Below are 25715 nucleotides of genomic sequence, written 5' to 3'. Positions count from 1 at the left end.
CAAGAATATTTCCTACAGAAATAGACATTTTAAAAACGATCTGATAAGACCAGCTTTTCTCTGACCCCTTGGGTCTTTCCTTAGGTATATTGTCAGGTTCAAGTTCTTACTCAAGTCCATTTTTCAAGGCCCTGTAGACTTCTTCCACCCTTTTGGGCTGAGGCTCTTTCGGGGGATTGTTGTTTTTGTGGCCTAAATTGTGCATTTTCTTCAGTTTGGCCTGAGGCTTCTTGAGAGCGGAGGAATTTTCAATGAAGGAGTTACACCTATGGAAAGAAAAAAAGAACAGAAGAAATTATGAGGACTGGGCATCCAAAAGGATTTGGCCAAAGAACAATGTCTTTTATTATTTATTTATTTGTCTTAGAGACAAAGTCTTCCTCTGTCATCCAAGCTGGAGTGTGGTGGTGTGATCATAGCTCACTGCGGCCTTGAACTTCTGGGCTCATGAGCTCAAGTGATCCTCAGCCTCCCAAGTAGCATGCACCACCACACCTAGCTAAATAGTTTGTTGTTGTTGTTGTTTTTGTTTTTAAAAAGAGGGGGTCTTACTTTGGTGCACAGGGTGATATGCAGTGGTGTGGTCATAGCTCACTGCAGCCTTGACCTCCTGGGCTCAAGTGATCCTCCTGCCTCAGTCTCCCAAGGAATTGGGACCACAGGCATGCACCACCACACCTGGCTAATTTTTTTTTTCTTTGTAGATTCAGGGTCTGGCTTCAAGCAGTCCTCCTGCTGTGACCTCTCAAAGTCCTGGAATAATTCTTCTAAACTTTGTAGAAGTTTAGAAGACTTTCCCAAATTGCTGGCATTACAGGGTTTTGCTATGTTGCCCAAGGTGGTCTTGACCTTTTGGCTTCAATCATTCCTCCAGCCTAAGACTCTCAAAGTGCTGGGATTACAGGCATGAGCTACTGCGCCTGTCCAAGAAATGTCTTTGTAATCATCTTGCGTTCACATTAGTGTTCTTTGCAGAAGGTAATATTCCCAGATAGGAGCCATCCTGCATTTAGTTTCTTAGTATTAGATTTGTTAACTGCTGAAACCTGAAAGCTTTGTTGGGCAGAGGCTACCTAGAGTCAAAGTCTGGCTTCAGGGAATCTGTATTCCAAGTGAAAATACATTGCGTCTCTAAAACCGCATAGGAAGCTAAGGGCAAAGAGTTCCAGGTGGACATAACGAACAGGCAGAAGGATATCGTCCATCTAAAAACATACACGCACTGTGCAATTTTAGGTACGAGTGTCTATGAAATTCAACTAGGAGGTGAATAAATCCTTTTCGATAAGGGACCATAGCATGACAAAGAGCTAATTCTCTATGACATTAAAATACATGTAGCTTCTTTTTAGCTTGCTTTTTATGACATAAATTACTGAATAAGTTTAACTTACAAAAATTCATCTCTAGTAGTGCCAGAAATACAGTTTGCAGCAGTAAGTTGAATATCTGAGAACTGAAAACCAGAATACTCATCTGATTAGGAGCTGCAGAGGCTAGGGCACTCACGACCTCCGAGGCTGCAGGTACCACTGCACCCCTCCCAGGTTAGTTATGAGTTATGCTCTCTGCCAGCACCATGTGCCTGAGTAGGACAGTACAGATCAAAGCACACGGCTCCTCAGAGGGCAGAGACCTTTGTGATAACAGAAACACTGAAGATAAACCTGGTCACATGTTGCTTCTTCACTATCTGTTCTTTCTTGCTGGAGTTCCCCTAAGTCCTGTTTCAGATGAGAGGAGGCTGAGGAAACTAGAAAGACTAACTTTGGCAACTCCTGTCTGAATGATCTCCTCCCCAGTCAGTCTGCAGAGGCATAGTCATTATCTAGTGCATGACTTCATGGCAGACGTCGTCTCCAAAGTCCGAATGCAATGGGAAATGTGCTTCAAAAACGGTAGAAGTAGGGGTAGTGAGAGGTCTATGCATGTATCATTAGTTTCTCCTAAATCCTCAGCCATCATCCTTGCAGGAAAAATTCTAAATGAGAATTTAACCTGTAACACTTAACTTTTGGTACATCCTTTCCATGCAAAAGAGATTAAAATTGTATATGTATGTCTGTGTGTGTGTGTTGTGATGGGGCCGAAAACACGCAGACCCTCTTCACAACATCAAAGTTCTCTTCCTTGGCAAGCTGCATCCGGGAACAGAACCACACAGTACTTGCCTGGATCGCCTTTCCTGAAGGCCGCTGAAACCCGCGAAGGACTGGCTTCTAATGATCCCATTGGGCCCTCCAGGCGAAAAAGACTGGGATCCTACCAACATGATTTCCGGGAGCCTGGTCGGGAGTCCTAGAGGACAGTGGAAAGATCAAGACAACTTACAGGCAGGTTCAGATAGAAGATGCACTAAGCTCGTCGATGATAAAGGCTGTAAAGTGAGCCATGAAACCGTCAGGTGTTTATGAGGTTCTTTATTACGGAGTGTCCTGAAGACCAAGGGTTCAACTCCCAAATGAATAAAAATGATACCCATCTACCTAGACGAAAATGAATACAAATTACACAAAATTATCCATCACTTTAGGTTTTCTTCCAAAGTTTTTTTTTAAAACAAGGTTCAGCCACACCCTCAAAAACATGAAAACTGTTGCAACATTTACCGCCGTTCTACAACAATAAAAACACACAAATAGGCCAAGTGAAAGCTTCAGATAAGTCCTGCATCAAACTGAAAACACAGTCAAGTCTTAAGGCAGAATTCTACACCTCAGAGTCATAAGGCTAAAACACTAGGTTTCTTTAGAGATGAACTTACTTACACTAGTTCTCCCTTTCTATCCTTACGAATATTTTGAAAGCTAAGATTGTGCCACTACGGTGACAGTGCAAAATAAGCATGGGAAAGGGAACACTCACAAAATAAGTGATAATCTAGGTTAGATAAGAACACGGGGTGGGGGTGGAAGGTAGGAAAATACAGCAGAAAGCGCACAACCTGTACTTCAGTCATTTGCTTGGCTTTTGTGCGGACTTAACCACAACAGACCAAGAAGCACTGTCAAAACACAACTTTAGCTGAACAGAAGCTGAGGGCTAGTTCCCCCTAATGATGACTCTGGAACTGTTAGGTAATTCTATTCCTCTTAGATCAGGAGGAGTCAAAGCACATACCATTGTCTTGGCAGGTGACTTCAGTCCAGAGAGGGCAACAGGCTAGCAGGATAAAGGGAAATAGTTCCTGCCCAGATGGAAGACTCCAGAGGGGGCAGACACCAAATTGATGCTCTTGCAGAGCATCAACAATTGCCCTTTAAAAACTTAATGAAAAAGAAAGAAAAGCTAAAAAACTACAGCAGCAGAACTCTCTGGTAGAACATCCAGATGTAATGGAAAGACCAATTTCACTAGACGTTCCTCAAAGCTACGCGAAGCAGTTCAGCAAGAAAGGCAGTTTGAGCGAGTTACTTCCCAGAGAGAGAAGGGCAAACAGCCCCCTCCCCAATGCTGCTGCAGGATTTTCAATCTCCCCCACTCCCTCCAGAAGAGAGCAGCCCTGGGGTTTGTATGCATTCTTGCAAGGCTCAGGTGCTGACTCCCTTGGCCATAGGTCTGGCAATCGGCTTGCTCTTTATCTGGGTGAGATGCAAATCCCACACTAGCTCGGGAGGAGAAGCTTTTGTTTTAGGGCATTCTCCAGCATTTATAAGTAATGAAGAAGTACGTATGAGCAGTAAAAGTAATATGTCGGGCACAAATGGTTAGACAAAATGCAGGTGCAGATAAGGTGCTTTCTGGTTACCTCTCACCACCCTCAGGCTCAAAAAACTCCTAATTACTTTAAATCCTTAATGAGGTTCTCCTCTGCTCTCTGCTGGTCACTAAGAAATCTGTCTGCACTTCCCTAAGGGGACCTTTCTTAGGTTCATAAAGCATGCCTGTGGTATCACTGTGTGCCATGCAAGCTTCTAATAAACTACAGTGCTTTCTTGATATTTATGTTCTTTCTCTACTGAGTTTGACAACCAAGCAAGCACCCACCTTAAAGTCTCAATTGGGCAAATTTTGCTAGTATTGTATATTGTTTTATAAATTATTGTTCAATAGATCTATTGGATCACAGACACTCTTTGATCAAAGGAAAAAACTTAGGGTATTTGAAATATTTAACTATCATTTCTCATACCTCCTAGAAATTATATTTTTCAAGCCAATTGTCCCCCCTTAGCCATTGCATCACTGCAGTTTACACTACTGACGCCTGCCTGCTATCCCCAGGCACGGTTTAATTAATACGGGTATCACCTGGGTATGGGGAGGTGTTTAAAGTCCCCAGGTGATTCTGATGTTCATCAACTTTGGGCACCACTGACTTAGGAGAAATTTTGATTGAACAATCAGTTGCACTAGTGATAGGCAGAAAAGAGAAAAGAATAAAAAAAGACCAACTTCATTGCAAATTTAAGACTTCTGTTAAAATAATCTGCTACAATTAATCAACTCCAACTCTTTCATTAAATGAATTAAACGCTGCAGAATAAATCATATGTACCAGATTGTAAAATAATTTTCCTTCTTCCTCATTTTCTGTTAACAGGTAAACAAGGTTCTCACAATCAGAACAAATGTCTGTCCAGGATCCTAAGATTGTCAAATACTTTGGGAGGGGGACTAATGCTCAGAAACTTTGCATTAAATTTATGGCCAGGAGCGGTGGCTCAGGCCTGTAATCCCAGCACTTTGGGAGGCCAAGGTGGGTGGGTCACCTGGGGTCAGCAGTTCAAGACCAGCCTAACCAACACAGTGAAACCAGTCTCTACTAAAAATACAAAAACTAGCCGGGCGTGGTCCTGGCGCCTGTAATCCCAGCTACTCGGGAGGCTGAGGCAGGAGAATCTCTTGAACCTGGTAGGTGGAGGTTGCAGTGAGTTGAGACCAAGCTATTGCACTCCAGTCTGGACGAAAGAGTGAGACTCTGTCTCAAAAAAAATTTTTTTTTGAGAAACTGTTCATTAAATGTGCATATGGAACTGATGGCCACTAAGAATGTGACTGGGTGAGCAGTTTTGTTTTGTTTTGGCTTTGTAGTCTTAGAAATGATCATTATCTATCAGGAAAGAATTTGGCCCAGAGCTGGTTTAGGCTGGTATCTCTCTATCCCGCCCTCAATTCCCCTAAAAGGTGACATGTGGCCTAAGGAAAGTCATAAAACAAGCATGCACACACACAAATCTGGCTCCGGAAGAAATAAGAGGAGGAGGTTGGGGCAGGGTAGAGTAGAGGTGTCAGGGAGGAAAGTACACAAAACACGCCCAGCCCCAGCCGTCCCAAGTCTGATGGAAGCGTGGTAGCTCTTCGCTGCTGTTCTTCCCACTTCCCCAGCTCGTCTCCATCGCAACTGATCCTACACCTCTTCGTTATCATCTGTCATTCTTGTGACCGCCCCACTCCTACCTCTTAGCTCCTTATATCTTTAGGCTGTTCCCTGGCTTCCTAGAAGTCCCAAAGACCCGGTCTCTCCCCAGCTTTCAGCAAAGCTACCTCTAAAATTTTCAAGTTTTAAGGAATTAATTGCCCCTGCCATAGTAATCTGCATTTATGAACCAAAAGCCCTAACCTAAAGAAAACGCTACAGTAGAATTGCAGTATCACTGCTGGTAGGGATGTAAAGTGGAACTAAAACTTTGGAGAACAATTTGGCAGTATCTGTTTAAAATGCAAAACATACCAATCCCTTAACAGGGCGCTTCTTTGATAGCTCCTCTAGGGAAATACTCAAATGCATGAAGAGGCATATACAGAGATGTTCATTACAGACAATGTTAATAGGAACGGAAAATAGGAAATGATATAAATGGTCATTACAGGACCGGTTAACACTCAAAACTATAGGATAGAACATTATGTAGCAGTTAAAAACAACACAGCCGCATAGATCCTCAGGATAAACTGCAGAATGAAACAGAGTATGATAGCAAGAATGCTAAAAACAAACTCTATTAAACCATGAACACAAATCGAAAAGTTCTGAAAGTATACACAGTCTGTAGAGAGGTGGGATTTGGTGGTAGTTAGAAACATTTTAATTTTTTCTGTATTGTATTTTTATACAGAAAATGTATTTGTGTATTATTCATATAATGTAAAATTGTTTTGAAATTGCAGACATTTGGAGTTGCCTCAAAATGTAAGTGGAGACAGCTTATAAACGGGATCGTATAAGATAACGCTGTTGGGTAATAATTGTATTTATATAATTGTTTACATTTATCAGCCTTGCAGAGGGGAAATATGATTGCCAAGAAATATTGTATTAGGCTTTATACATTCTGATTACCTCAGAACTATTCAGATTTCCTGATAAAGTCACTATGAGTTCTGAGCTACGTATCAAGTTCATTATTTTTGTCTGCAAAACATTTAGAGCTGGGATTAGACTCCTGGTGACATGCACTATGCTTGATATATACTGATACATACCCGGTATATACTCTAGATTCACTGGTTCACCAGATGCCATATCTATTAAGCAAGAAATCCCACATAAAACAACAAACTCATCTCTGGACATTGCTCATGGAACTGTTGGGGCTTTGAAAGATGTTTCCAGTCTCTAAGTTATTGACGTCTCACCCGTCTTTTGGAAAATTCCACCATAACTTTCATTTTTGTGCGTTAAATCCCAGAAAGGATTCAAATCCTAGACAAACAGTGGGGCTGCTATCGTGTGCTCCTCACTTGGCTTTGTTGCAGGAGCCTCTGGCTGTCATACCAGGTGGCCACCCCCATGCCCTGCCATTCCTATAACCAATGGGAACAACACAACAGGGTCTTTCTGGAAGGAATCCCAAGCACCTTAACTAAGAATGGAACAAATCCTACCATTCTGAGCTGAGCCTCTAGGCACAGAACCCTGAAAGCCACAGCTGTTTCTCTTCCTGATTTCTTCATACAATGCAAATCACTGCCTTCTGAGTGTGCAGTGCTAAGTTCCAATTAAACATATATTTGGGTCTTTTAAAATTATAATGAGTATAAGATTTTTACATGTTCTTGTATGAACGCTGTGATGCAGGTGCACTGAGCTTTGGTGGATGCTATGCACACCTTGTGTCTGTTTAAATTAGAAGGTAGCTCATCAAATCGGCAGGCGGTTTTTGGACAAGAACACTGAATCTGAAGATAGAAGGGGGCTGAGGCAGATAAAAAGAGATCAAGGGATTTCCCCTCACCCATCAGGTCTCAGATTCTGATTGGACCAGAAATAAAGGGTGGAATATGATTGCAATGCAGAGGGGAAAATGTGCAGCTCCTTGGAGATAACCTGACTCTTAAGAATAAAGCACAGGAATTAATCTTGGAGGGCTGCTTGGAGGATGGGTGATGAAGGACATCTGTCATGTAGCAGGCCTATGCAGCAGGCCCTAAAACGCAGCTTATGGGGGTGCCACCGGTCAAAGTAGTAAAAGTGGTAGGAAGATGTTTGGAACGTCCAGTCTAGGTGACGGTGTTACTTCTCCCTATGTTTTTATGGACTGGCATTCTGGCTTATGTTTTCATGTGAGTTTGATTAGCTTGAATTAGCATGCCTCTCCCTTCAAATTTCAACAGTTTCGCTAGGAGACGGGTAAGGCTAGGTATGCTAAAGAATCCTGATCACCAGGCCGCTGGCCGACCTCCTTTCAACACCTGCCAGGTGTGAATCTCCATACTCACTAGTTCACAGCAGAAGTGCTGGAGGCATTGGTTAACCTGTAAGGCACCTGGGCAAATTGACTAGTCAGCTAGAAGGAATGCTAATATTAATTGTTAGAGGTAAAAATACTGAGACTCATTAAAGGGAACATGATTCAGCAGGTTATTTTCAGTTTTTACAAGCACAAAAGTACTCTCCTGTATTAGGAAAATACATTTCTACCTTTCGGTAGAAAGAAGGCAGTACAGGGAGAAGAAGAGAAGAACCACACCATTTATACCCTCCGAAGACAACCACCAGGGGAATTTTCTCCAGCTCTTCCCTTCTCATACAAAGCATAATAATTTGAGCATACTGCATGCAAAATTTTATATCCTGCTTTTTCTATCGGGTTCTTTTTTTAGAGCTATGCCGAGGGGGCTATAAATTAGCTTTTTAACAAAGCTATCTTTAAAAGGATACTCAAGTCTACCCCATATTCCATGTGCTCCTTTGAATACTGAGAGGAAAACTAACCAGTCCACATTATATGTGCCTTTTATTTCTGATTTTTCAGATAGGGTAGTTTGGCTAGAGGCAAAAGAAAACCCCTGCACGGATGAGACCAGGGCTTTTCTGTGGGGAGCAAGAGAGCACAGGGTCATTTGTGCATGCTTGAGTTGCAGGACATCCAGTATCATGAAATTAAAACAACAGAAATACAATAGCTAGATGCTACTGCCTTAACCCGTGCAGTGTTTTCCTTTTAAAACAGTTTCACCAAATCTTCTATCGAATTAAGAATACAAAGAGGCAGTTCTGAGAGAGCCTTACTGATGATAGAAAATATGAGAGACATCTGTGATTTCTGAACGACATGAGTAAGGGTATCTCAGTTCTCACCACGGCATTTCTCATGGGGGCCAAGCGTTAACTTGGAAACCAGTAGTTGTCACAGTTACAAAACTACGCCATCTGCACAAGCTAGGCTGAGATCAACCCCTCTGAGACAAGACAGTCAGCCCATAGATCAGTTGGCAGTAGCTGGGGTGACATGCTGGCAAAAGTACAAAGTTCCACAATTCAAGTGTTTGCCTGAGGCCAGGGATGGGAGCCGGCAAGGAAGCAGAGAGAACTTTTGGGGGTGGTGGAAGTATTCTAAAACTGAATCACGGTGATGGCTGCACAAATGTATACATTGACTAAAACGCAAACTGTCCACTTTGGATGAGGAACTTTTATGGTATGTGAATTGTACATCAATAAAGCTGTTTAAAAAATCACTACCAATTTCTAGGAAAAGTCATTCCTTCTGCAAGAGGAAGTGCCAAGAAATCAGGACTTGGAAAAGCTGAATCAGTCAGCAACCAGCTGAGAGTTGCTTCCGTGATTTGATCCTGTCAAAGCGAGGCTTCACAAGACATAACACCTGGCCCCACTGCACATTCTGAGTCATTTCTTCATGCCCGATTTGGGTTCTTCCTTCCTTTTTCCCCTAACAATGCCATCGTGTTTATGCTCCCCCTCATCTTGGTCAAGAGCAGATGTATCATTGAGTTGTCTGAAAGAGGCATGTGGGCCAGATGTAAATAGCCTGCTACATGAAATGATTATTTAAGATGAATCCTAAATAGGTGTCTGCTTATTGTATGGTTACAAGGTACCTATTACAGAGCAGTTGACTAATCTTTTTTTCAAAGTAAATATATTTATGTCCTTGGCCTTTAAAAAATATGGCTGCTTTAAAATAAATCAAGGCGTGCTAATATTTGCTTCTCAGTTGTCCACGTTGTTTGCTAACCCAGTGATGAATACATGCCTGATACTCTACTTGACCAAGACAAGTGACGCGGACAGATGAAAAGAAAGTACAGAACCGCTCAACATAGCCTCCCTCCTCAGCAAGGGGATGGAAGAACCAAGGCCAGATGTTCTAACTGGCCTCTTGGACAAGTCCTAAACTCAGTGAACCTCAGACTCTGTCAAGAAGTAATTCCTCTCCATTTGAACAGGCAAGCATTGTCAGGGTCAATTGAGATCAAAGTTTCATCCAATCTAACAATCATGAGACTGCCTGGACATCTAGACTGACTTTCCACCATCTCTGTAGATCGCTGGATTTCTGCTTTAAACACAGAGAAAATGAGAAAGTGCATTACAATAGGCAAAGTGCTTGAGAAACCACAAAGATTACTATAATGAATACTTATTTTCAACTCACTTGAAAGAAACTTAATTTTCAGAATCTCTGGAAAGTGATAGGATTTTCTTTCCATGTTTTCTAAGACTCCATGAATCGACACATAATTATTAAGTACCTATTATATGCTCAACACTGGCAGGATGCTATTTGTTTTCCAGGATCCAAAGACAACCTAAAACTGAGCTCTGCTTTTAAAAATTTTAACAATTTAATTGAAGAAGATAACATGACTATACATAAAGCAGATTGGAGACAATTTTTGATGTAACAAAGAGTAAAAATTTAAATGGTACTTATTTCTGTTTTTGTTTTGTGTGTTTTGAGACACAGTTTTGCTGTCCCCTAGGCTGGGGGACTGGAGTGCAGTGACTCAATCATAGCTCACTGCAGCCTCAATCCCCTGGGCTCAAGGGATCCTCCTGCCTCTGCTTTCCAAGTAGCTGGGACTACTGGCATGTGCCTCCACACCCAGCGAATCTTTTCGATGTTTAGTAAAGACGAGGTGTCGCTGTGCTGGCCAGGCCGGTCTCAAACTCTTGGGCTCAAGCGCTTCTCCTGCCTCTGCCTCCCAAAGTACTGGAATTACAAGTGTGAGCCACTATGCCTGGCCAAAGTTCTTCCAAGGAAAGCAACGCAGCAGGAATAATAAGAATGTGGAATCCACAGTCAGGCAGATCTGGGCTCACTTTGCGTTCTACATTTGAGCCCAAAGCGAGCCCAGATTTGTCTTTTTGAACTTTTACACATTATTTAACTTCTCTGAATCCCAGTCTTCTCATTTATATGAAAGGATTAACATTTCAGAGGATTTTTGTGAGGTGCAAATGAGTTAATAGACATAAGGCCTGGTATGTAGTGGGCGTTTAATAAGCCTAGCTGTTAATAATAATCGAAAATAACAAGGAGTTTTTTCAAAGGAGAGGGAGATATATAAGACAGGAACAGCCAGGCAAGTTTAGGTAGTTGTAAGGAAGCTAGAAACTAGCATGTTTTTGAAGGTAGCAATTTTTAGGTAATTAAAAAGCATGGATTGATAAGGATTATAAATATGGGTACTTTGTGCAGTTCAGAAGTCAATTTTATAAAAAAGATTTTGATTTTGAAATAATTTGAAGCTTACAGCAAAGTTGCAGGAAAAGTACAGAAAGTTCTCATCTATCCTTTGCCCAGATTCATGTGTTGACATCTGCCACATTTTGTCATTCCTCCTCCAAACACACACACACACAGTTTTTTCCTAAATCCTATGAGAGTAATTTGCACGTATATATTTATATACATTTCCTCCCCCACACTGAGTAATTTGCAGATGTGATGCAAATTTACTCCTAAATACTTCAATGTGTATTTCCTAAAACCACAGACGTTCGCTGACATTCACTATCATAGTCTACTAATCAATATCAGGAAATTTAACATCAATACAATACTATGATCTAATGTACAAACTTTATTCCAGTTTCACCAGTTGTCCCAATAATGTTCCATGTATTGCCCCTCCTCCGCCCATTCCAGGAGCCAAACTGGGATCAGATGCTCCTTGTTTTATCATGAGTCTGTCCTTTAATCTGGGACAGTTTCTTGGCGATCTGTTGTCTTTGACGTTGACATTTTAATGGAGTTCAGGCCAGTTGTTTTGTACACTGGCCCTTACTCTGGGTTTGTCTGCTGTTTCCTTGTGATAGAGAGTCAGACTATGCATTTTTAGCAGTGATAGCACATAAGTGATATTGTTGTTCTCCTCAAGGCATTGCATCAAAGGCACAAGGAGTTGCTTGGTGCCATTACTGGTGATGTTAACTTTGATCAGTTGCTTACAGCGTTGCTGGCCATTTCTCCTATGGAAAGTTACTATCTTTGCCTTTGTAATTGATATGTAGTTGGTAAGGAGGTACTTTGAGGTTATGCAAATATGTCGATTCTTTAACCTTGGAGTTTTAGCATCCATTGATGACTCTTACCCATGTCAATTATTCCTATAATGTTGGTAAAATGGTACTCTTTAAACTCTATCTTTTCTTCTACTGTATAGAAAGAGCTTTTTCTGATCTTTTATTTATTTGTTGTCACTTTATGGACATATGTAAAAGACTTCATGTGGAGTGATGGTCTTTCCTACTAACTAGGACTTGCAATTTGAGAGATATCTGACTTGCATCAAACAATGTGCTAATTATAAACCCATACACATTTTACAGGTGAAGAAATACATAGAGATGAAGTAATTTGACATTACTGCTCTCCCCTTTCCCTCTCCTTTATTCCTCTTCAAAGCAATGACAGCAGAGTACGTTGAAGCTATTTTAAGAGTCTGGCTGAGTCATTTGAAGAGTAAAGAAGAAATGTTAATAGCATTTCTGTTCATTGGGACACTCAGTTGAAGGAACTTCTAGATAATTGCCACCATTTCAGCCCTGGGGAAAAATGAAAACTATTTCTTCTCCTTTTCTGGTGGATTAAATAAATGCAGGGAGTAGCAGCTGGCCTCGCGATAATTAGAAGAGAAATGATTCAGGGCGTAAAACTCGCTTAAATTTAATGAGGGGTCGGGTTCATTTTGACTAACATTGTCATAACTCATTTTAAAATGCAAAGTCTAGAACCCTGTAGACCATGTCAAACCAGCCCAACTGTTTCCGTATTAGAAGGTAAAGCATTTTGCACTTAAACGAAGGCTGAGGCTGTTTGTAATAATATTTACCTGTTTTAAAAAACCCCCAGCAAAACCCATGTATATCAAAAAAGGAACATCTCTTGGAAACATGATCTTTGGAGACAGCTTGGCTGATCCTGCTGAGAGAAAAATACACCCACCAGGGGATCCTCATTTTTTGATCCCCAGGTTAAAAAAAACACTACCATATAGAAAAAAATGGCCCCATTCCTGGTATTATCAGCTCCTTCAGGCATATTTGCATGCAGCCTCTTTTCCCTAGAGCTTGGCAACTCATTTCCAGCTGATAGTGATTATTGCTTCTTCAGAACAGCATCAAAATGATACTGACATCTTCGCTTCTATTAGTATTTGACTTTACTTAAATTACCATTTTTATAAGCTAATTATTTTGTTCTCATGACCACAAGCTACATCTTTGGAAATCCTAAACAGAAATAGCCGCTAGGTTCTAGGGGAATGTCCCAGCAATGTGCTGGGAAGTAGAATTACACACTATGTGCTTGTTTCCTTTGTCCAACATGTGCAGTTAATGCTGGCATTTATTAATGGGTGTGAGAGTCCAGTAGGAAACTGAATCAAGCCTTATAAATAAAGCTACATGCTGTATTTCATGTCATAGAAAGGATAAGAAATTATCTTAAATGAAAGCTTTTCAGATATGGCCTACATAATCACACTAATAGATTTTTCATATGGCCAATTAATTTCTTTCTGTCCATCCTAACAAGTAAATTGAATTGATGGAGAATTGACTTGGCAATTATGTGATGGTAAAAATAGCTGAAAGCATTACTCAAATATGGTAATGTTCTGTGATCATGGCCTTTGTTTGAGCTAGGTTAGAGTTAAACCCTTGCAACATGAAGGTAACAGTAAAGCAACGGACTTAAGTCAGCCCTTTCAAACTCCAGTTACAGTCATCATTTTATTCCTGTTGTTATGACAACACTTTAAAAAGCAGCACTTCAAATGCTTAGCATTTAGGCATCTTATTATAGCCTGGAAAATAATACATGAGGGTATAAAGTGCTGTTCCTAGGGGCTTAAAAGGGGGCCTGGTGATCATCAAGAGAAGCAGTTGGAACACCTGGACTCCCTTCTCTGCTGTGGCCTCTAGAGCTCAGTAACTTCGCTTTTTTCTACCCTCAAGGGAGTGAGAGCTCATCCAAGGGAGGGAAGCTTAAAGAATTTACGTGGGAAGATACATATTATTCAGTCTCTATTCTGTGGTTGCATTTGTGAATACGAAGTTCATCCATGACCTTATGGATTTTATTTTCTTGATTATAGCCTGTGTCGTGGAGTTTTTAAATGTCTGTACATGATGATGTGTTCCGATTGATTTTAGCTGCTTATATTAGCTATTGGAACGACCTGTTTATGTAAACATAACTTCATAGAAGGAAATTCATAACAGAATTATTATGAAAATGATTGATAAAGAGATAATGGCTTTGGAGTGAACCTCGTACATGGATCAGTGACCTATTGTGTTTGTACTCTAGTCTGATAAAAGCATAGGAATGCTTGTTAAATTTAAAATGTTAATTTTTTAAAGCAACTATGTTGCTTTAAAACAATATATGTCCCTATACATAGGGAGATGTTTTTATTAAGGAGACAAGCTAGTTGAATGTTGGCACTTTCCAGTTATTATGTATTAGTAGGTTGAAAATTATCTGTCATGTTTAATTCTCTCTGCCTTGAAATAAATTTCTGTGATAATTTTACCTTGGTAGAAAAGGAAATAATTGCACCAAAAAGATGCCTGCACCTGTATGTTTAATGTAGCACTATTCACAATAGCAAAACTATGGGATCTACCTAAGTTTCCATCAAGGGTTGATTTGATAAAGAAAATGTGGTATATGTACACAATGCAGTGCTATTCAACCATAAAAAAGCAGAAAACCATCTTTTGGACACGATTTTCTTCTTTTTTGTGGTTGAATAGTATGAGCAATATAGATGGAACTGTAGGCCATTATCTTAAGTGAAACAACTCAGACACAGAAAGACAAATACTGCACGTTCTTACTCATAAGTGGAAACTAAATAATGTGTACTAATGGACATAGAGTGTAGAAGGATAAACAAGGGAGGCCGGGGGCAGAGGGGAGAGGAGTGGATAAAAAATTATTTAATGGATACCATGTATGCTATTTGGGTGACATACAGACTCAAAGCCTGGACTTCGCTACTATGCAATCTATGCATGTAACAAATACACACTCGGACCTGTGTACATAATAGATTTTTTCTTTTCTTTTCTTTTTTTAAGAAACAAGGTCTTACTGTTGCCCAGGCTGGAGTACAGCGGTGCAATCATAGCTCACTAAAGCCTGGATCTCCTGCACTCAAGTGATTCTCTCTTTGGCCTCCTGAGTAGCTAGGACCACAGGCACAAGCCACCACTCCCAGCTAATTTTTAAATTTGTTTGTAGACATAGGGTCTTGCTATTTTGCCCAGGCTGGTCTCAATCTCCTGGGCTTAAAAGACCCTACTGCCTCAGCCCAGGATTACCGGTGTGGGCCCCTGCACCTGGCTCCCATAAATTTATGCCAAAAAAATTTACCTTGGTCATTCTAAATCTATGCTGTTTTATATGAAGTCATGTGAATTATTACTGAAAAAAGTATAGCTGACGAAAAAAAGTTGAGGCAGAAAATTACAACAAACTGACTCACTGCAGAACAGCCCAGTGTCAAAGAGTTATTCCAGGATCTTAACAAAGTAAGGCAGTGCTGTGGACGTGTGTGCCTTCATATGCCAGCAGTTGCAAAGTTGAGTGGCTTCCCAGAGGCCCGTACACATGTCCTCTGCATGGTAATTTTAGCAAATTAAACTGCCGTAAAAGGAATAGTGGTTTCATTGCTGGTCCTAGCTGCTGCATACCAAAAGGTAGCCACATGTATAACATCTGCTGAGTTAATTTTGGCTGCCAAAGACAAATAACTTGTCATCAGAATGCAAAGCAGTTAGGTACAGCTACGTGCAAATATCTAGATTATTAACAAAACAGAATTATGTTCCTTTTTATTGTACATTCAGAGTTTAATAATTTCTTACTATGCTTTGTCTAAAAATTTGAAGCTGTAACGAGAGTAAGGAGATAAAAAAGGTCATCTACCAGGCGCAGTGGCTCACACCTGTAATCCCAGCACTTTGGGAGGCCAAGGCAGGTGGATCACCTGAGGTCAGGAGTTCGAGACCAGCCTGGCCAACATGATGAAACCCCGTCTCTAATAGAAATACAGAAAAATTAGCCAGGTGTCGTGGCTCATGCCTGTAATCCCAGCTACTTGGGAGGCTGAGGCAGGAAAATTGCTTGAACCCAGGAGGTGGAGGTTGCAGTGAGCGGAAACCAAACCATTGCACTCCAGCCTGGGCAACAAGAACCAAACTCCGTCTCAAAAAACAAACAACAAACAAAAAAGCCCATCTAATTATTAGCTTTAAGTACAATATAGCATAAAGAAGGAACGAATGTTTATCTGACACTGGATCCATCAACATATGGCAAATTCCCAACACCAAAGGCAAAAGAGTACATCAGAGGCATATTTGCACACATGTGAAATGCCGTATTACTTGTATTCTGAGCCCACAAGGTACTATCACATAGTTTCCCCCCAGATGTCCCCGTAACTCTTAGAATCACACCAAACTTTCACATAGGCTAGTAAGTTAGCTGCCACAATCCTCTTGCCTGTTTATGGTCCTTAGCCAATTTACCTAGAGTGGAGTCACATCCATTCTTATTTATTTGTTTGTTTGTTTTGAGACAGGGTCTTGCTCTGTTGTCCAGGCTAAAGTGCAGTGGTGTGATCTCGGCTCACTGCAAACTCCACCTCCCAAGTTCAAGTGATTCTCGTGTCTCAGCCTCCCAAATAGCTGGGACTACAGGTGCTTGCCACCACCCCTGGCTAATTTTTGTATTTTTAGTACAGATGGGGTTTCACTCTGTTGGCCAGGCTGGTCTTGAACTGCTGACCTCAAGCGATACACTCGTCTCAGCCTTGCAAAGTGCTAAGTGCTGGGATTACAGGCGTGAGCACATCCATTCTTATAGAGCAAGAAAATGAGGGTTGGAGACTTTTCCCAAGACTCCAATCTGCCCTAATGCACGACTCCGTCACCTCACACTCACCAGTTTGAAACCCTGATTCTCCTACATCATTCGCTATGCTCACTCCCAGAACATACTCTGTCCTCTGGGTCACATAAGAACTGTCTGAAGGCCCCTTTTTATTTTCCGGGACTCAAATCTCACTCTATTTCCTAGCCTTCTTTTGGCCCTTGTCTTTTCCATTTTTTTTCCAGTTCACTGGGGAGAAAGTCGTTCTCAGTCATTTTCTTGTGTCCTCACCTCATCAGCCTGGCTGAAGTTGCAGAGTAAGAGGTGCTGGTACTTTGGACAGCCTGGGAGAAATAAAGCAGGGAACAGATGTTCTCTGGAAAGATTTTCACAGGGCCTCAGACCTCTTACTGATCAAAGAATTTATTCACGGGAAAAAGGGGTGGGAGAAGGATAAGAAGAGATGCAGGAGGCATAGCAACAGAGGCAGTGTGTGGATTCCGTATGGATTATGATGGCAAACCAACTGAAAAGTCATTTTTGAGATACTTGGGATGTTTCAATATGTCCTAGATATTAGATGATATTAAGGAAGTATTTACTCATTTTGTCAGGTGTGAAAGGGCCCTAGGGTTATGCAAGAAAATGTCCACACTTAGTCTGAGGCTACAGTGAGTTATGATCTTGCCACTGACTCCAGCATGAGCAGCAGAGTGAGACCCTCTCTCTAAACAAAACAAAACAAAAATGTGCATACTGTTGAGATGCAGTGGACGTGGGTAGAAGTGAAACCCAGACATGTGGTCTGAATTTGCTTTAAGATGCTTCAACAACAACAATCACGAAAGGGAAAATCTTGCTAATATTTGCTTCTGGGTGATGGATATTCAGGTATTTGTTATCTCATTTAATCTATTCCTATGTATGTTTGGACAGTTTATTTATTGGGTGTCTACCAGCTGACTGTTGATGTAAGACGATCCCAATAGCTTAAGAGTATCAGGGCACTCAGCTAGCATCAGGTAGATGACGGTAGTCTCAGGCAGTGATGCCTAACCTTTACCCCCTTTACGGAGCACTTTAGGACACAGTGAACGTAAGAATGGGGGACATAGAATGCAGGCAATATATGAAAACCCTTGTCCTCCTCAGGTCTCTGTGTAGATAAAGATGAGGCCATGGAGAAGGGAAGTTTGTCTGTTTTCTCTAGAAGATGATTTGGTTTGGTTTGGCCTTTTAGCCTTGTGCATTTACCCTATCCCACTTCAAAGCAACCAAGAACCCTATAATTTGACCACACTGGTGCTCAAATTAACTGGCTTAAATAAATTCCAGATCTACCTAATTTTCCACTCCATTCAGGCCAACATCTGTGTAAATACAGAAGCCCCAACCAAACTGGGGAGCATCCTTCTTGGATGTGGCCCAGATCAACGGGGGAAGAGAATCGTGTTGTCTGGGAACTTTAGATTTTGCCTCTATCCTCTGGTTTACAGGGAGAAGCTTGTGGGAATATTCTAGGACTTTCACCATAAACAAGAGGACAGAGAGCTCCTAGGCTGTCAGGACCCAAAGAAACAAATGCACAGTTTGAGCCAACTGGAAGCATTGAACTGGGTCATGTCAGCCATGCAAAAATGAAAAGACGAAAGAATCTCCAAGTAGGGAAGTTAGGTGTTCAAGCCAACTGCCAGACATCTTCTCCACCGTAGCCAGCCAAAGAATTTAGTAGTACCAGGTGCTATGAGGAGCAGGTGACCCATTAGAGATCAAAATCAACAGAAAGAGAGGTTCATCTTTTGGTGGCTACACAGCTGTTTGTATCTCAGATATTACTTGGAGCTTCAAAGAAACGCCTTGATTGATGCGGGGGGTTCATGACAATACTTCTGTTTGCAGACTGCACTTTTCCAAATGCTACCTACTCTATATGCTAACAGCAGCCCTGTGACTTAGGTAGGACAGTGGCGGTCATGCCTGTTTTACAGGAAAAAGAAGAGGTTGTATAGAAGGGAATTTCATCTGTATTCTGAAACTGACCTGTAGCAACTGTTCCAACAAGATTGTTCGCAGAACTGCAGCTGGAATGAGGGTTTCTGCTGCCTAGATGGGGTCTTGTTGCTACATATCTCCGTTCTCCTTTAGCTAAGAATGCAGAATCCCTTACCATTAATAGTTTCCTTTTCCCATTTCTTATTTTTCTGTCAATGTGGAGGGGAGGATCATCAGTATTCAGAATGCCCTGTGGCCCCACAAACATCATCCATCAGTACAAATCCAATTCAGTGCTCATGTGGTTTAGGAGCCTAACTGGTTTCTCACTATGACCTCCTGTTCCCCCACCCCCGCCCCAGGCGTTTCACTTTCATATCCCATAGCCATTTCCCACCACTGGTTGCAGACTGAGGGTCAACAGCACAGTGTAACAATAATAACAGCATTTCAGTGCTATTCAGAGTATAACCCCTTGTACCTCTACTGTTAGGGTTGAATCCACAGCCATGTCGACTGTGAGAAATGGATTTACTGGGTTTATTTGAAGACATCTGCTACATTAAAATATTTATCCTTGTTCCAACCTCTGCATCTTCCTATTGATGTAACTATCAGTAGCCTTTAGAAAGAGCCTAATATAATGCAGTGTCTAATTTAGAGGCTCTCAAACCTGGCTGCATCTTAGAATTACCTGGGGAGCTTTTCAAAATGTCATTGCCCAAGCCTCATTCCCAGAGATTCTGACTTAGTTGATCTGGGGTAGGGGCTGGGGATGAGAACTTAATAAAATTCTTCCTAGGGTTTAATTTTTCTCTATACACACAGTGTGCAGTAATCATGTCACATTTGCCTCCTATCCTTTTAATATGGGAAGAAAAAGAAAAACAAAGTCATTCATGTTCTTTAGTTGCTTGACTGCAACTTCCCTAAAGAATATATTTGAAAAAGGTATTACAGATATTTACCAGAAAAACGGAATAAAGTTGTATCACTTGTTCAGTGGCATACAAGGAATGGTTCTGGGAATCTTAGGACTTAAAAGAACTCCATTGCATTGTTGTGAAGGCTTAGAAGGAGCCCCGTGTCAGGATTGGAACTTGTGGTCATCTGTCCCTATGTTTTCCAGTGTTTCACTAACAAAACAAATGCCTTCTACTTTAGCAGTGCTGAGATCGAAGAATCCAGCCTGCTTGGGTATGCGGCATGGCAGCTCCACTTTATACTGGGTGGCTTCACAGGTTGCTTAACCTTTCCAGACCTATCTGTATAATAGGGATGAAAAAAGATCCAAACACGTAGGCTGCTATGAAAATTATATAGGCCGATTAATGGAAAGTGCTTAAACAGCAAAAGCGTTCATTGATGTTCTTGTTATAATGACTAGGATATATTATCAAGTCAATTCCAGTTTACTAAAGTCTAGATTGAGACTTTCTGTACATCTCCTAGAGGAAAAAAGCTTCAAAGGAAGTTGATTTCATGAATTTTATAATGTACCTGGGCTGTCATTTTTAACTACTGTGCATTCTCAACTCTGTTGAAAGTTGAATTAACAAGATGAGATTCAATTACAGAGACTATATAATATCAGGAGGTCAAAAATAGTTGGTTATTATTACAAAATAGATGGGGCTTGGTGCCTGACACGTTTAATCTCAGCACTTTGGGAGGCTGAGGTGGCAGCTCAGGAGATCGAGACCCTCCTGACCAACATGGTGAAATGCCATCTCTACTAAAAATACAAAAATTAGCTAGGTGTGGTGGCGTGTGCCTGTAATCCCAGTTACTCAGGAGCCTGAGGCACAAGAATCGCTTGAACCCGGGAGGCGGAGACATTGCAGTGAGCTGAGATCGCGCCAATGCACTCCAGCCTGGTGACAGAGCGAGACTCTGTCTCAAAAAAATAAAAAAGTAAAAAATAGTTGGTATTAAATGTGGCACAGGATCCCAGGGTATTTTACCACCAAGAAGGCGGCATTTTTTAAGAGTCAGCTTTCTGTGATACGATTGTGAGCTTTTCAGTGGGATCCTCCAGACAATCAGCGGCTCCAAACATTCTCTTTTTGAAGAATGCCATTCACACTGTTTATTTCTTAAACCCCATCCCAAGACACTGGAAGTGAAAATACAGGGAGCAATGAATGTGGGTGTTGAGTGTCATAAAATGGGACAAGCAGAGCTCAGAATGTGAACTAGGCAATGTCCTTCACAAATGACATGCATTCATTTAAGAAAGTATTTCCATCCCTAGGAGGGCCAGAATTTTTTTCTGTACCAAAAATACATCATTTGGCAGGATGGGTCTATCGTTTGAGTCAGCAGTGCGGGTGTTCCAGCCCCAGGAGCAGATGCCCTCCAACTGTTCAGACTGGGGTATTCAGGGTGAAGAGAGAAGGGGCCACGGCGAGGACAGGTGGCTGCACACCGCCAGTCATGGCACCTCTCCCCCTCTGCCACCCTCCAGATTTGGATTCCGGATTACATCGTGTGCCACAATTAATATTCGCAGCAGGAAATGGCACGTATCAAATTTACCAGTTACGTTTCTGTTAGCACTTCCAGAGTGAAGGAAAATTGTTTAATAAGGGCATTTGTATTAGTAAATGAAATCTAAACTTTACATGTGTAGTATATATGACTTATTTCCTGAGAGTTGGCTCCGAGACAGTTTCATGTCATCATACATCTCATTAACAGAGGCCTTAAGTTACAGAGAATCTTAAAAATGCTCATAATTAGTGTTTTTATTTTTATTTACTTGTTTGTTTATTTTTGAGATGATGTCTGGCTCTATTGCCCAGGCTGGAGTGCAGTGGCGGGATCTCGGCTCACTACAGCCTCCACCTCCAAGGTTCAAGGGATTCTCCACCTCCTGAGTAGCTGGGACTACAGGTGTGTACCGGTACGCCAAGCTAATTTTTTTTCTTCTTGTATTTTTAGTAGAGACAGGGTTTTGCTGTGTTGGCTAGGCTGGTCTGGAACTCCTGGCCTCAAGTGATTCTCCCTCCTTGGCCTCCCAAAGTGCTGGGATTACAGATGTGAGCCCCTAAGCCTAGCCCCCAGCCAGTGTTTTTAATAAGGGGTGGAGAGAAGTAGCAAGTAAGAGCTAGGAAGTAGCAGGATTCAGAAGCTTAAACACACACACACACGCCACACACGTGCGCACATGTATAATATACACATCCAGTTGTATGGTATGTGGTTAGATAATCAGTTTGCAGTTATACAAAGAGTGTGAATCTCCTCTTTGGAACAAAGACTTCTGCTTAGTTTCCTCTCCTGTAAGATGGGGGATCATAACATTTGCATCCTAATATTGTGAGGATTAAGAAACATCGAGCTGGCCGGGTGCGGTGGCTCACGCCTGTAATCCTAGCACTTAGGGAGGCCAAGGCAGGTGGATCACTTGAGGTCAGGAGTTTGAGAGCAGCCTGACCAACATGATGAAACTCCGTCTCTACTAAAAATACAAAATTAGCTAAGCATGGTGGCGCATGCCTGTAATCCCAGCCACTCAGGAGGCTGAAGCAGATGAATCGCTTGAACCCGGGAGGCAGAGGTTGCAGTGAGCAGAGATCATGACATTGCACTCCAGCCTGGGTGACAGAGTGGGACCCTGTCTCAAGAAAAGCAAAACAAAACAAACAAAAAAATGAAAGAAACGTCAAGCCAAAGGGTAATGCTAGGCACAAAGTATGCCCTCAGTTAAACTGATACCTATTATTACCCTCATCATCACTGAGGTCAAGGGTAAAAAGACAAAGGGCCTTACCTAAACAGTTTTGGGGTTTTATGCTTTGCTGTATTTTCCTAATTAAGTTGGTCTCACTAGAACCTAAAATCTGAAGTGCTAAGTTTGGGCACAGTAATAAGATTATTATGAAGTTGTAACTCCATTGTCTAAGCTGGGTTCCTCTGTGAGGGGGTGTGGTGCCAGGGGTGAGTCATCTTCAACTCACCCTGCTAACATTTTCTGCAGACAAAATCTGATAATGGCAATTAAAGCTGCCTTAGATAAGTTGTATCACTTTTTCTTCAAAAAGGGCAATTGAGGGCCAAATATAGATCTTCCGTTTTCTCTTAATGACATTCCCTTTGGTTGGCCTTTTTGGGTCTTTAGAGAGCTTGATGGAGGGATAAGAAAATAGGAGCGAAGATCAACATGCAAGGTGTTACCTCTTGAACCTCACTACAAAGAACTAAATTTAACCTCCTGTGTATACGTTCCCATATAAGACATTACTTTCTAGTTCATCGCTAAGGGAGTGTGTCCCCTAAGGAACTGCTGTATTTTATATGCCCATCTTTCTGCTGGCAGTAACTCAGGTGATAACTTCCTGTGTTTTCTTTTCTGCCTGGCTACAAGGGAGCTCAGAGTAAAATTTACTGCTCCATCATAACAAGAACACTGATTCTTCAAAGTTAGCATATTTACTTTATCTGGCTCCTCCTTTTGATACTGGTATTGTTTTTAAAATTGTTCATTATTGTAACCTGTCTCAGCTGATCATCAGGGAGTGCTTTTTTTTCCAGTAAACCTGAACCACCTCTTAGTCTTCTGTCAACTACTAGGCGTGAGCTCAGAGAGGCCTTAGCAGCTATCTATTGCTTGACAGAAGCCACAAGGAAATGTCCATTGATGTCCATTCATTGCCCCATAATTTGTTCCAGCTGTTTATTTTAGTTTTAGTTTTTGGAAGCCACTGGATCATGGAGGTTCAGGGACAATGTGGGAACAAGTAATGCGATCATTACTGTAAATCTCCCAAAAATCTTGATAAAGGAAATAACCATCATTCCCATTGAATTATACACAGGCTAACATGGGGCCCATAAAGGTAACTTCTCGTGCACTGATTTGAAAAATGGGCATTTCTGGAAGAGATAAAATATGAGTGAAGTTTGTGAATCACAGCTATTGTTCTGGAAATTCTATTCAAATCTAGTCAGTCCAAATCTGAGAACTCTATTTGTGATGCAAATCAAAGAAAAAAAATACTTCTGCTAAGCAAACCAATGCAATTTTGCATATCATTCAGCTTGGTTACCACTTTAAATCTTTTCTGATAGAGAGATAGAAGAGTGAACCATGCGTGAATTAGCCACATCTGACGCTATTCATTTTCCTTCAACTGCAGGTAATTATCCTGCATAATTCTCCTATGCATAAATTAAAACTGCATGAATTAACAATGAGCTTGTTTTCCTACATTCAGTAATTAAGACAAAATTGATCAAGGGATACTTTACATGTGGGCAGGGATCAGACAAAAGTCCTCACAAAAGAAAAGGAATGATTCCTTTTTTCTCTCAAGTTTGTTTTTCTCCATTTCCCTCCCCTTTTATGGGGTTGTTCAGATCTCTGAGGCATCAATCGCTTGTAAGAGGAAGGAGAAGGCACGCCACTGACATGGCATTATTTATTGGGAAGCATTGCTTACTTGGAGAAAAAGTGCCCATTTCATTTCCTGATGATAGGGCGTCTTTGCAGACACACTGCTTACCCAGCTGGAATAATAAACCTTTCAAAGATGGATGATGTGAAAAAGCTTCTTCTTGATTATAATAGAAGCCCGAAGAGTCTCATTAACGCCTTGATATCAACTGAGAACCTCAGCCTGCGTGGATAGTCTCTGTTTCGAGTTGCTAAGCCAAAAGATCTGGCAGCCACAACTCAGCTAAGTTATGTGGGAGAACTCGGGCTTTTTGAACATGCTACAAACTGGCAGTTGCTGTGGGAACTGTGGCTCTGAATTTGGAGTCTGCGTATTTACATCCACAGCCGCAGCGTGGCCCAGACTCCGATGCAGACAGCCTACATTTAAAAAAACCAAGCTCTGCCTCTTAGTAATGTTTTGGAGCCTCCATTCTCTCATCTTTAAAATGGAGTAATTAACTCAGGGTGTTGTGAGCACTCAGTGAATTAGTATATGTGCCTGGCACATTAGAAATGCTACTTACTGATATTTAGTGATAGCTATTACTTTTATAATAATATAAAATGTGTTTATTTACATTGAGTGTTTCACTGTATGAGAAGCTTGGCCAGGTGTGATGGCTCCCACCTGTAATCCCAGCACTTTGAGAGACTGAGGCAGGAAGTTGCTTGAGCCCAGGAGTTTGAGACCAGCCTGGCCAACATGGTGAAACCCCATCTCTACAAACAATACAGAGATTAGCTGGGTGAGGTGGTGTGAGCCTGTGGCCTCAGCTACTCAGGAGGCTGAAGTGGGAGGATCGCTTGAGCCCAGGAGATTGAGGCTGCCCTGAGCTGTGATCTGGCCACTGCACTCCTGTCTGGGTGACAGAGTGAGACTGTAGCTTTCTGTCAATGTGCAATAAGAAATAGGTGTACATATATCTGTAATTCAGAGTTTGCATTAACTTGTTGTTTTTTGTCTTGTTTTTGTTGTTGTTTAAGAGATGGGGTTGTCAAACTGGACTGAAACTCCTGGGCTCAAATGATTTTCCCACCTCAGCCTCTGGAGTAGCTGGGACTACAGGCACAGGCTACCACACCTGGCTGAGATTTCATATTTATTTTTTGAAAATTTCAGTGGCTTCAAACTCCTCTTGTGCCCAGGAAGGCCTTGCCTTTGTACTTACACTCAGGGTCCTATGATTCACCTGAAGGGAGATGTTAGAGGGAAGGTCATTTTTACCATATGTAGAATCTCATGCGCCAGACTTCGCCAGGCTTACACTCCCCCGGCTGGATGATAAAGGAGTGAAGTCAGTCCCCTACATGAAAACTATGCATCCTTTCAATGGGGCATTTTTCAGTACTGTAGCCTGATTACTGTATATTCACATTGATGGAAACATCTTGAGTTAATGTAGCCCCTCGGCCCCTTCCTGCTTTGGCTGTTTTCTTCCATCAGTGGGGGAAGAGCCATTTGGTGATGACCAAAGAACAACACTAAAACAAAGCAAACATTACATCTGGAAAACATCCTAATGTCAAGAAATACACACTGAGGATCTGGAAAAAAATGACACTTAAAAAAGAAACACCACGTGCCATTTCTATCCTATTTTAGGCCAAAGACCATTATGACAAATTTCAAAGGGCAAACTTTTTTTGAAATGTCATGGGAGCCTGAAAAAGAGACCAACTCCTGACCTTTCTTATGTCATTAC

The 25715-nt window shown here is 41.5% G+C and overlaps 1 protein-coding gene across 9 annotated transcripts in view; it reads right to left on the bottom strand.

Moving 5' to 3' along the window:
- The window catches only part of RIPOR2 (RHO family interacting cell polarization regulator 2), a 121906-nt gene that overhangs the window by 59667 nt on the left and 36524 nt on the right, over nucleotides 1-25715 (bottom strand). For all 9 annotated transcript variants that reach the window (XM_032247595.1, XM_032247596.1, XM_032247597.1 and 6 more), the window contains exons 2-3: nucleotides 2172-2298; nucleotides 111-266 (exon numbers count right to left, since the gene is read on the bottom strand). In XM_032247595.1, coding sequence (XP_032103486.1) covers nucleotides 111-266; nucleotides 2172-2298 — 283 coding nt within the window. The remainder of the gene's footprint in view (nucleotides 1-110; nucleotides 267-2171; nucleotides 2299-25715) is intronic.

Source organism: Sapajus apella, unplaced genomic scaffold (genome assembly GCF_009761245.1).
Source record: "Sapajus apella isolate SASKATOON/1434 unplaced genomic scaffold, GSC_monkey_1.0 scaffold63, whole genome shotgun sequence".
NCBI classification, from domain to species: domain Eukaryota; kingdom Metazoa; phylum Chordata; class Mammalia; order Primates; family Cebidae; genus Sapajus; species Sapajus apella.
This window is presented reverse-complemented; position numbering and strand designations above follow the sequence as displayed.